General features: G+C 33.7%; 1 protein-coding gene across 2 annotated transcripts; it reads left to right on the top strand.

Annotated features, from left to right (window-relative positions):
* The first annotated feature begins 1,566 nt into the window (after positions 1–1,566).
* LOC105786012 (uncharacterized) lies at positions 1,567–6,913 on the top strand. 2 transcript variants are annotated; one of them, XM_012612250.2, is made up of 5 exons: positions 1,567–3,148; positions 3,803–4,801; positions 5,124–5,690; positions 5,963–6,019; positions 6,395–6,913. In XM_012612250.2, the coding sequence occupies exons 1-5, from the start codon at positions 1,865–1,867 to the stop codon at positions 6,494–6,496; spliced, it is 3,009 nt and encodes a 1,002-aa protein (XP_012467704.2). In that variant the 5' UTR covers positions 1,567–1,864; the 3' UTR covers positions 6,497–6,913. The 2 variants fall into 2 exon arrangements, with proteins under 2 accessions (XP_012467704.2, XP_052484069.1); XM_052628109.1 differs by lacking the exon at positions 5,963–6,019.
* The last annotated feature ends 4,293 nt before the right edge of the window (positions 6,914–11,206 follow it).

Raw genomic sequence — 11,206 nt, 5'->3', positions numbered from 1 at the left:
ATGAATTATTAATATAATTGATTTTTTAGTTAAATTATTTAATATTATAATTTTATTTTAATGATAAAAATTAACATTAATAGTAGTTTTAAAATTTAAGTAATGTTCTTAATATTTTATTGAAAAATTATAATATTTTGATAATAAATATATTACAATCTATAAATATTTAGTAATACATATTTTATATTATAAAATATGATTATTTTAATAAAATAAATACAGTATTTGTTTAAATCCTACTACATTTCATTTAGCCATTATCGAGGTGAAACCGTAAAATTTTTTTACGGGGCGAAATTAAATTATAATTTTTACGATAGTAAAATTCAATTGCACCATTTTAATAGCCTATATCTTTATATTTTTTAAAGGATTAAATTAAATTGTTATCATTTTTAGGAGGGGTAAAGTGTAATTTTATTTTTACTAAATTGAAATTTTAGAGGACCTAAATGAAAATTTTTCATTTTAGGGAGGTCGAGGCCCTTGCCAACCCCACTAGTTACGCCCCTGCCCATTATATATTTTGTTCTCTGTCCCCCTTCTGCCAATATATAACTTCAAAATAAGTTTTAACTTGATATTTGTTATTATATTTAGAGGTGTTTATAGTTTGAGTCGGGCTAGGTTCGGATCTTGCTTATCTATGATATTAGTAACTTTATATTTGCCCAAGCCAAGCCAAGATTAACCAAACATATAGGTCTAAAATTTTACCCAAATCTATACTTATTTAGAAATAACTAACTAATACTCCTTCTAGGTTGCCGATAATATTTAGATTTTTTTTCTTATTAATACAATTTTAAACATAGACAACTTAACATAGTTTTAATCTTTACATAGTATTAAATTATTGTATATTCTATTTTATGTGATTTACATTAAATAATATATATAAAAATAAAATAAAATTATATTACAAAAGTATAAAATTAGATGTGATCAAACCTTGAATGTTGAAGCTCAAGCCCAACCTAAATTTTAAACAGGTTTATTTTTTACCCAGGCCTATATTTTGGGCAAGTTTTTAGGCTTGTGGAATAAAATTGGACAGATATCTCATCCCTTAAACAGAAAAATGCTTACTATAATATATTATTTAATACAAAATATTATCTTATTAATTTTTATTTTATTTATAAAAGAATACGCTTTTATAATATTTTGTATCAAATATAATTTTGTGGTGTTTATTTCATTGAAAATAAGGTTTAAAAATGATTTTAGAAAAATTCAAATAAAGACAAATATTTTACATAAATTTATTTAAGTACTAAAAATATCAAATTTTTCAAAAACCAATCTATTTTTTCAAAAATTGTTTTAAGACAAACACAATCTAAACGGAGGATGATGTATATATATATATATATATATATATATATAATCTATTTTTCAGAAATTGTTTTAAGACACACAATCTAAAAGGAGGAATGGTATATATATATATAATATAAAATTTGATTAAGATGTATGCTAGTTAAATTTGATAGTTTCCTCCATATTCTTGTTTTATTAATTTTTTCTTACTATTGTTGCTTTTTCTAGATTATTTTATTTTTCAATCTTCTAAAAATTGTATAATAAAAAAATATTATTCAATGTATCCTCTTTTATTTTGGTTTGATTAGATACGTTAAGCTTAGTTCGTGATGTTGCTCTATGGATTGCATCAAAAGAAAAAAGTGGCTTTATAATCAAATCTAGATTGGAGTTACTAAATAAAAGCTCTGAATGTTGTAAAGCAATCTCATTGTTGGACAATGAAGAGAAAAATTTGCCTAATAGATTGATTCTTTTGAAGCTTGAGATCCTATTGCTTAATAACTATGAGGTACAAGGTATATGTTTTCTAAGAATGACAGAACTAAAAGTTTTAAGTCTTACAGTTGCAGATGGTTCTAAGAGGATTATTTCCTTGTATGCTCTTACGTTCCTGCCAAAACTTCGCGCTCTACATTTGGAGAATTTTGAGGACTTTTCGTTCCTTGGCAACCTAAGGACACTTGAGATTCTGAGTTTGCATGGTTCAAAGTCTGAGGGTTTGGCAGATGAATTAGGGAGATTGGAAAATCTAAAGATGTTGGATCTAAAGAGGTTGGACAATATGAACTTTCCTCCTAATGTCATTCGAAGGTTGTCTCAGCTAGAGGAGTTATACCTACCAGGATTAGAGTATAGAGAGATAAGTAACTATATCTTTCTCGAGATAAAATTTTTGACCAGACTAACAAGACTATTTCTTGAGGTATCTTCTCTACATTTTCCGCTAGAGTTTGAGTTTCCTGAATTAAAGTATTACAATATATGCATAAACTATATAAGCAGCATACATTATTCTCGTTTTGAGGAAGCAAGATCCTTGAAAGTTGAGAAAGTGTTTCCTTACAATGCAGTTTCCCAATTACTTGGGAATTTAGAGTCTCTACAAGTGTCACGTATCGAGGATGAGTATGTAGAATGCTTGACTAATAAAACACAACAAAAGGTGTCAGTATCAATGATCTTACGAGACCTTAAAGTAGTGAGAATTGAATACTGCAAGAATCTAAAAGTGGTATTTCAAATGGAGGAGGTGGAAGAAAATGAAGCTTCGCTCCTTTCAAATTTAAAGATTTTACATCTTCAAAACTTACTAGATTTGAGTTGCATATGGGAATTGCCAACCCAACATGTAAGACTTGAAAGCTTAGTTGAATTGACTATACGAATGTGCCCACGTTTGAAATCACTCTTTTCACTTTCTCTTGCTCAAAGTCTCGTACTCTTGGAAAAACTTCACATAATGCACTGCTATGAATTGAAGCAAATAGTGGAAGAATTGGAAGGTGACGAGGGAGAAATATCATGGACCATCAATTCTCTTACTTTATTATGCCTCCCAAAATTAACAGAGCTCAGCATATGTAAGTGTGATGGTTTGGAGTATATTTTTCCGACGTCGCTAGCACCACAAGGGCTTCAGGGTTTGACTCTTCACATAATGTCTTGCCCTCAATTAAAACAAGTGTTCAGGGTGGGAAATGACAGTATGGTCCAACACCAGCAGTCCTTGAGATCATTATCGTTCTTTTCAGTGTCATCTTGCCCTCAATTAACTGATTCGATTGTTCATTTTGAAGCGGAGGAAGCTCGCATCGAGGTACATTCTTGTTCTCCCTTTCTAATTACATTATTGAATATGATTTTCGTAAAGGATTTATAACTCAGTTTTCATATTGATTTTACAGCAAAATGTTTTAAGGTATTTTAACCATGCTAGAATTGGCACTGCTATGTGTGTGGAAGTAAATAATATCTATAGTTTTTATTTTATTTTATAATTTTACCGAGTTTTACCTGTTTCGTGAGTAATAGTGAAATTAATTTAATCTTTTAACTTTCGCTAAAAGCAGAGATCAAATATAGAGTATAGGTTTATTTTGTAATCGCCAAATACTTTTTTTTTTTATATTAGACAAACGAATTATTTTGTGGGTTCATACTTAATACAAAAATTTCCATTTCTCTAAAGAATTAAGTTAGTTAATGAAACCATGTAGATGCAACCTTTTCATTAACTGTCTATTTCCGGCCTTCCAAGTAGGTAATTTATGAGTTTGATTACTTTAGACTTTAATTTTTAAATTTATGAGTTTCATGTAATTACATCATTAAATGTACATTACTCTAATGCCACTAGCCTTGCCCTTTGTTCTCGCCCGACATCAATGTTGATTTAAATCAATATTTTGATTGATATATATACATATAATTTGCGTTTTAATGATGAATGATATATGTGAATTACAATCAGGGTGTTCCACTATCAGCATTCAAGGATTCCTTCAAAATTTCGAAACAACTTGAACTAACAGCAATCAAGGATCATAATCTGGTTCCAGAAGCTAATGAAGATGGACTAAATGGAGTAATTTCACTTCGACTTCGGGATTGCACGTATCTCGAATGCTTGGTTGATACCACCACTACTGCAACAAAGAATGGACCAGCTTCAGCATTCACTCATTTGGAGACATTAAATATAGAATATATGGATGGGTTTGAAGCCTTATGCAAGGGTCAGCCTCCACAAGGTTTCCTCAAAAACTTGAAACATCTGGAAGTTTCCGCATGTTCCAAGTTCCAATTGGCGGATGAGCTCTTTCATAACAGAGAAGAAAATCAAGAGCACCCACTTTCAAATTTACAATCTTTGGTTCTCTATAAATTACCAGAATTGAGATGGATATTCAAAGGCTCACCCCACTCTTTCACCCTCCAGAGTCTTAAGGTTGTAAACATAGATCGATGCAGAAAATTGAAATCCCTTTTTTCACCTTCCCTTATTCAAAGCCGAGTGCTTTTAGAAGAACTCAAGATACGAGGCTGCCAAGAATTGGTAACTCTTTTCCCTGATGGTGAAATAGAATCGAAGACTTCTTCCCTTCCTCTCTGCTTGCCCAAATTGAAAACTCTTCGCATCAATGTTTGTTCAAAACTGGAATATGTTGTGCCAGTCACTTTGGCTCAACCTCTTCCTGCTCTTGCATTGCTTTCGGTTTCTTATTGTGATGAATTAAAGCAAGTATTCGGCATGCCAAATGAACAAGATGGAGTTCAACACCTTGATAGCCTGCTCCTTCCAAGTCTACAAGATCTGGAACTTATTTGGTTACGAAACTTGACTAGTTTTGCCCCACAAAACTATGTTGTCAAAGCACCATCTTTGAAAAGATTGGAAGCTTATGGTTGTTCTAGAGTGATGAACCTTCCCATTCAACAAGCCAACAATCAGCTGCAGTTAACGTTAGGGGTACACTTTTCTTACTCTCTTTTTTTCTTGTCTGGATTTTTTATTTGATTATTCTAATTATTAAACATTTTTATACCAGGCCCCTCCCAACCCTTAAAAGTTGAGCTTAAAAAATATATAAAAACAGAGCCTTCAGTTAAAACTGGCAATTATTATATTTGCTGTGTATAATTATCATATATCCTGGTGGTAATTTTTTTTGAATCTGTTATTATATTTTTTATGATACCAATATCTTATTATATTAATTTAATATTTAATTTAATATTTTATTAATTTTTTTCAATGATTTACTTTCATTTATGTGATGGATTACGATTAGGGGGTTGAATTATCTGCATTCAAGGAAATGCTATGCAATACAAAAGATCTTATTCTTGAAGATTTAGAGGATCACAAAAATCTTGTCCCAGATCTTGTGGATTTGGAGCATCTAGACGGATTAACTTCCCTCTCTATTAACAGCTGGAGGGGGGGTGAATGCTTGATTGATACAACTCAAGCAATAATGGATTTCAAATGCAATGACCAACCTCCGAAGTGTTTCTTGCAAAATCTCAAAATTTTGAGAGTTATTGATTGTGAAAAATTCTCAAAGTTGTTTCGTATCAATGATGGAATAGAATCAAAAGCACATTATTTGCCAAACTTGAAAACTGTGGAGATTAGAGGATGCCCAAGTTTAGAATATGTTTTCCCACATGCTTCAGTTGGAGGTTTTTCTCATCTACAGAAGATAGAACTTGTTGAATTGAGAAATTTGAGGAGTATTGTTGGAGGAAACAACATTTTGGAAGCACCAACTTTGGAAATTTTATATATGCGAGAATGTTCAATATTTACAAATTTTACCTATCATACAGAAGTTAAGAAGTGGGTTTTCTTAAAGGTACTTTCGCTTTTATATTTTTTTTAATTGTTTTTTTTCAAAAAGATTTTAACAAGTTTGTAAACTTGTATTTCTTATTCATTTGGAATTTTATTAAAATCTAATTTCCTTAGAAAAGTGGAAAGTCTCTTATGCACAATTTGTCAATAGATTTTTACATCAATTCATGTAATTAAACGTTAAAAAAGAAAACCAAACATGAGAGTGCCATGCTTACTTGGTTGATATTGAAACAACTTAAAAGAATAACACTTCCCTTTACTTTTATGCAGGAGTTGATCTTCTCTATGGAAGATATAGACAGTGAAGATGTGAATTTGTGTGATTTGGTAAACACTCAGTTGATACAAAATCACCAGATTTCGAATATATAACTTTGGGGAACTTTGAACAATTGTTTCAGCTTCAGGGTGGAAATATCATCTCAAGTCTAGAGAAAATGGAGACATTAATGTTAACTAAATCCATAGAAGAGCAGTTTAAATAGTAAAAATGTCATAAAAGTTAATTTAATGGACCCTTGGATCATCAAATATGGCATTTCAACATAAACCGATTTATTTATTATCACTGCCAGATAGCAAATTATTAGGTTTAGCTTTAATCATTATGTGGATTCTTTGGTCCATAGGAACCTTTTGCATGGCAATCGAAAAATGCTTCAACTGCTCATATTCTTGCCTTTTCTGTCTCTTTTATGTAAGATTGGAATGCTGTTCGACAAACTTTTGATCAAATTCAAGAGCCTGGAGCAGTTTTTGGTGTTGCGGGTTCATGCTGGTCAAAGCCGCCTGTGGGAGGGGTGAAGTGCAATATTACTGCCATGTTATTTAGTGAGGAGAATGTTGCGGGCTGGTCTGTTGCAGTCCGTTATGTAGAGGGTGCACTGGTTAAGCGCGTATCAGGTCATGTTAATCCAATGTTGGCTCCAAAAGTAGCTGAATTAAACGCAGCAGTCAGGAAGGCGTTAATGTTAAAAGTTAATTTGCAATTTCCATTCATGAATCTAGAGAATTTGAACAGTTGAGTTTAAAATTCCTATGTATTGAGTCTGTCCATTTATGGAATTTGGAATTTGAGTATTTAGATTAAGATCCCTACAAGTCTTTATTATTCTGTCTAGAAGTTTCTTGTGAGTAAAATATAATAAGCTTGTTGTGTCTGCAGTAGGTGATGTAATAAATGAAAAAGAATTGTCCCCTTAATATCAAATAAGTTCATTAGTGAAGTAGTGAGATGTGTATTTGGATTTAAATACAGCTAATGTGAGAATAGAAAATGACTATCCATATTTATTCTCTCTAGTAGAATAATTGGATGGTAAGTTTTGTTTCTTTGTTGATTTCCCTTCTGACGGTGGGGTGGTGGAGTAGTGGTGGAGTCTTGTACTAGGCATTTGGCTAGTTTCTTTTGAAGTTTCATGATTTCACGTCAGATCAAGGCCCTAGATAAAGTGAAAGATTTCTACCTCTGGTTACATGTTTTATTTGTTTTGTTTTTACTCTCTTTCGTGGTTTCTTGTTTAATAGTTTTTTATGTTTTCTTGCATGAATTTTATGTGCATGCAAAAACCAAGAAAGATGAATGGTTTAGAATTTATAGTTTTTCTTTTGACTTTTCTTGATTATCTTTATTACACAAATCTCTTGTCTTTTATGGGGGTTTCTCTTGCATTTGGTGTTATTAAATATAGGTATTTTAGATTTTCTTTTTAAGCTTTAGCTGTAAGTTTCGTTTTGTAGTTCTCTTTGGATCTCGGTTTCTTGTTGTTTTTCTCCGTTTGTTGCTTGTTCTTTTTGGTGTGCGGTTTCCTTGGTATTCTTGCTCTGGCTATAGCTGTTTATTGCTGGGCTGTTTTCTGGGTGTTTGTTGGAGGAGAGAGGGCTTGTTGGAATCTTTGGTCATTACCCGCGATAATCATGGAAGAGGATATCAGTATTTTGCTGGAGAAATTAAGTTTTTTAGAGGAAGAAACAAAGAGGGTGGTCAATAAAAAGACAAACATGGATAACTCAAAAGGATATGAACATTGGGCTATAGGTAAATTGATGACAAAGGAGAAAGTGAACAGAGAGGTAATGTACAGAGTCGTTAAATCACTATGGTGTACAAAGGAGGAGGTGAATTTTGTAGCCATAAAAGAAGGAGGTATACTGGTAAAATTTTGTAATGATAGAAAAAGATTTCTTAATCTCTCTCCTTGGTTGTTTGACCAATGATTGTTTAACATGGTCCCATACAATAAAGACAAAACAATGGAAGATTATGATTTTAATCATTCACCTTTTTGGGTCAGAGTATCCAACATACCGATGGAGTACATGGATAGGGATATGGCATTAGAGGTAGGTAATGCGATAGGGGAAGTCTTAGCTATAGATTGGCGAGACGGAGATGGAGGATGGACTGAATATATGCGCATTAGAATTAATATTGATATAATTAACAAGCCGTTGCGAAGGGTTGTTCACTATATTGATCACGAAGGGGAGGAGTTTGTATTTGCAATCAGATATGAGAAGTTACCAAGATTCTGTTACATTTGTGGGTTAATTGGTTATACGACACAAAAATGTAAGGTGCAGATGATTAATAATGAGAGCCAAGATAATATATTTCAATACGGTAACTGGTTAACAGTTCCAGTAAGGGTTATCAACCAAAATAATGGGCTGAGGAATGGCATCGAAATGATTAAAGAGGATAATGTGAATGATAGAAAGTCATATAGGAAATTCTGCAAGGTAATAGGGACGAATACGTTGAATGATCCAGTGGAAACGGAGCAAGTCAAAGACACGGATGATGAATCAGAACTGAGTACACCACAAGAAAAAAGATCTATGAAAATTGGACGCGATAGTACAGGAAAAATAAAGTCAAAAAGGAAAAGAAATAGAGGACATAATGGGGAGTTATCTGAAGTAAGCCTTAATAGAATAGTGCGCAGAAAGTTGATGAACGACTCTACACCTTCAAAGGCGGTGGCTGGTGAACAGCCCCGCCAGGAACAATGAAGTTTCTCAGCTGGAATTGTCGTGGGATGGGGCCACCTGCGACAATTCGGGAACTCAAGCAACTTTTGGTTGCCAATAGACCCGATATTATCTTCCTGTACGAAACTAAAATGAATGTTATTGAATTCCAAAGAGTTCAAACAAGATGCAGGTTGCAAAATGGGCTAGTAGTAAATTCAGAAGGCCGGAGCGGAGGTCTTGCATTGATGTGGAAGGACGAGTTGGATGTTACTATTCAGAGCTACTCAAAGCATCATATCGACTTTACTGTTAAGTTAGGAAGTACCAGTATTATTAGGGTGACGGGATACTATGGTCATGCAAACCCTAGTGAACGTAATAACTCCTGGAATATGCTTCGAAGAGTGGGTGAAGCTGTCAATGGGGAGTGGGTGGTGGAAGGTGATTTTAACGCAATGTTGAATGAAGCGGAGAAGGAAGGGGGTCGTCGGATTGTTCGGGCGTATATGAATTATTTCAGAGATATTGTCAATGATTTGGCCCTTGTGGATATTAAGCCGGACTGAGGGTGGTTCACGTGGGTAAATAACAGAGAAGGGCATAGGTTAATAAAGGAAAAGCTTGATCGCTTCCTTACTTCTGTGTCTATGGAGGAGAAGCTTCCTTTCATTGCTTCTAGTCTCATTCGGCAATCACAGTCTGATCATGACGCTATTCTTTCTGATCTACATGGGCGTAAACCTAAGTGTTATCCCTGTGATAGTAGAATCAGATTTTGTTACGAAGACCGCTGGGCTTCAGAGAAGGATATTAAGAGGATCATTAACAAGAATTGGATGCAAGGTGGGGGCAAAAACAAAATTTTTAATATAATAGAACAAGCAAGAAAATGTCCGGGTGTCTTTGGGAAACTGGCAAAAACAAAATCACTGGAGGATAACATCAATAATATAATCGATTCGACAAGTAGAGGTGACAGTGTAAAGATGCTGAAGGAGTATCGACGTAGGTTGAATCACCTGTATGATAGGGAGGAAAGGTACTGGGAGCAAAAATCGAGGGTGCAATGGCTCAAGGAAGGAGATAGAAATACAAAGTACTTCCATGCTAAAGCTATAGGATGGTTAAAAAAGAATAGTATCGAGAAGATCAAAGATGAGAATGGTAATTGGGTTACGGATAGTAAGGAGATCTGTAAAGCTGCTAGAAGCTATTTTTGGAACTTATTTCGCTCTAATGGAAATGATATCACCCAATTGGATTTGAGCTACATGAATGAGTGTATTACCAGAGATAATAACGATTGGCTCACAAAGGAGTATAATGAGGCTGAAGTTAACAGTTCTATAAACAGATGGATCCAAGGAAAGCTCCTAGAATAGACGGCTTATCTGGTAATTTTTTTAAGCAGCATTGGGACATTGTGGGTGCTGACACTACACGGTTTTGTCTGGGCATTCTTAATGGACAGGGAAATATCTCCTCACTTAATGAAATTGTTATCATTTTAATCCCTAAAAATAGAGACCCTTGTGATTTCACTAACTTTCAGCCGATCAGTTTGTGCAGGTATATCTACAAAATTATTGCTAAGGTGTTGGCAAACAGGCTGAAGGTTATACTTTCTGATTGTATTAGCTATAATCAAAGTGCTTTTGTTTCGAGTAGGATGATTCATGATAATATTCTTATCGCACATGAACTTCTTCATTATCATCAAAACATCCAGTACAATTCCAATGAAGGCTGCGTGATGAAGTTAGACATGAGTAAAGCTTATGATCGTGTGGAGTGGAATTTCATTGAAGCGGTGATGCGACGAATGGGCTTTACAAATCAGCGGATCGACAAAATCATGGGGTATGTACGTTCCGTTAAGTATTTAATCAAGTGTAATAATTTGTTATCAGAAACCATTTACCCTGAAAGAGGCCTTCATCAAGGGGATCCTTTATCCCCGTACTTGTTCTTATTCTGCATGGAAGCTTTCTCAAGAATGCTTATTCAGGCACAGAATAATGATTTGTTAAGAGGTATTCGTGCTTGTGTGCATAGGCCTAGTATTAATCACTTATTAGTTGCAGACAATGCTATTTTATTTGTTAGCAACAAAAAAAAGAGAGATAGAGTGCTTCATGAATATCCTTAGAAAGTTTACAAATGTTTTTGGTTAAGAAATAAATTTTGAAAAATCTTTTAAGTATGAACAAAAAAGAAAAATAATCTTTTAAGTATGAAGGTTATGGAGAAGTTAGAAAAATACCTGGGTATGCCTCTCCCTATTGGTAAAAAAAAGTAGAGAGGCTTTTACTGATATTATTAATAGACTATCTTACAGAATAAACAGCTGGAGGTAAAGAGGTCATGATCAAAGCGATGCTTCAGTCCATCCTCACTTATGCGTTGTCTATTTTTCTTGCCCCAAAATGAGTATTAAAGGAGATTCAAACAAAGCTCAGCAGAATTTGGTGGTCTGGTAAGGATAGTGGTAAATTTTGGTCTATGCTCTCCTGGAGAACTCTATGTCAACCAAAGGGA

Source organism: Gossypium raimondii, chromosome 1, assembly GCF_025698545.1.
Source record: "Gossypium raimondii isolate GPD5lz chromosome 1, ASM2569854v1, whole genome shotgun sequence".
In the NCBI taxonomy this organism is placed as follows: domain Eukaryota; kingdom Viridiplantae; phylum Streptophyta; class Magnoliopsida; order Malvales; family Malvaceae; genus Gossypium; species Gossypium raimondii.
This window is presented reverse-complemented; position numbering and strand designations above follow the sequence as displayed.

What these genes read in the sequence shown, in the direction of transcription:
- LOC105786012 (XM_012612250.2), top strand. Translation starts at nt 1,865, where the DNA reads ATGACAGAACTAAAAGTTTTAAGTCTTACAGTTGCAGATGGTTCTAAG. An exon ending in CGGAGGAAGCTCGCATCGAG is followed by an intron (nt 3,149 to 3,802) that starts GTACATTCTTGT and finishes AATTACAATCAG; the next exon opens with GGTGTTCCACTATCAGCATT. An exon ending in AGCTGCAGTTAACGTTAGGG is followed by an intron (nt 4,802 to 5,123) that starts GTACACTTTTCT and finishes GATTACGATTAG; the next exon opens with GGGGTTGAATTATCTGCATT.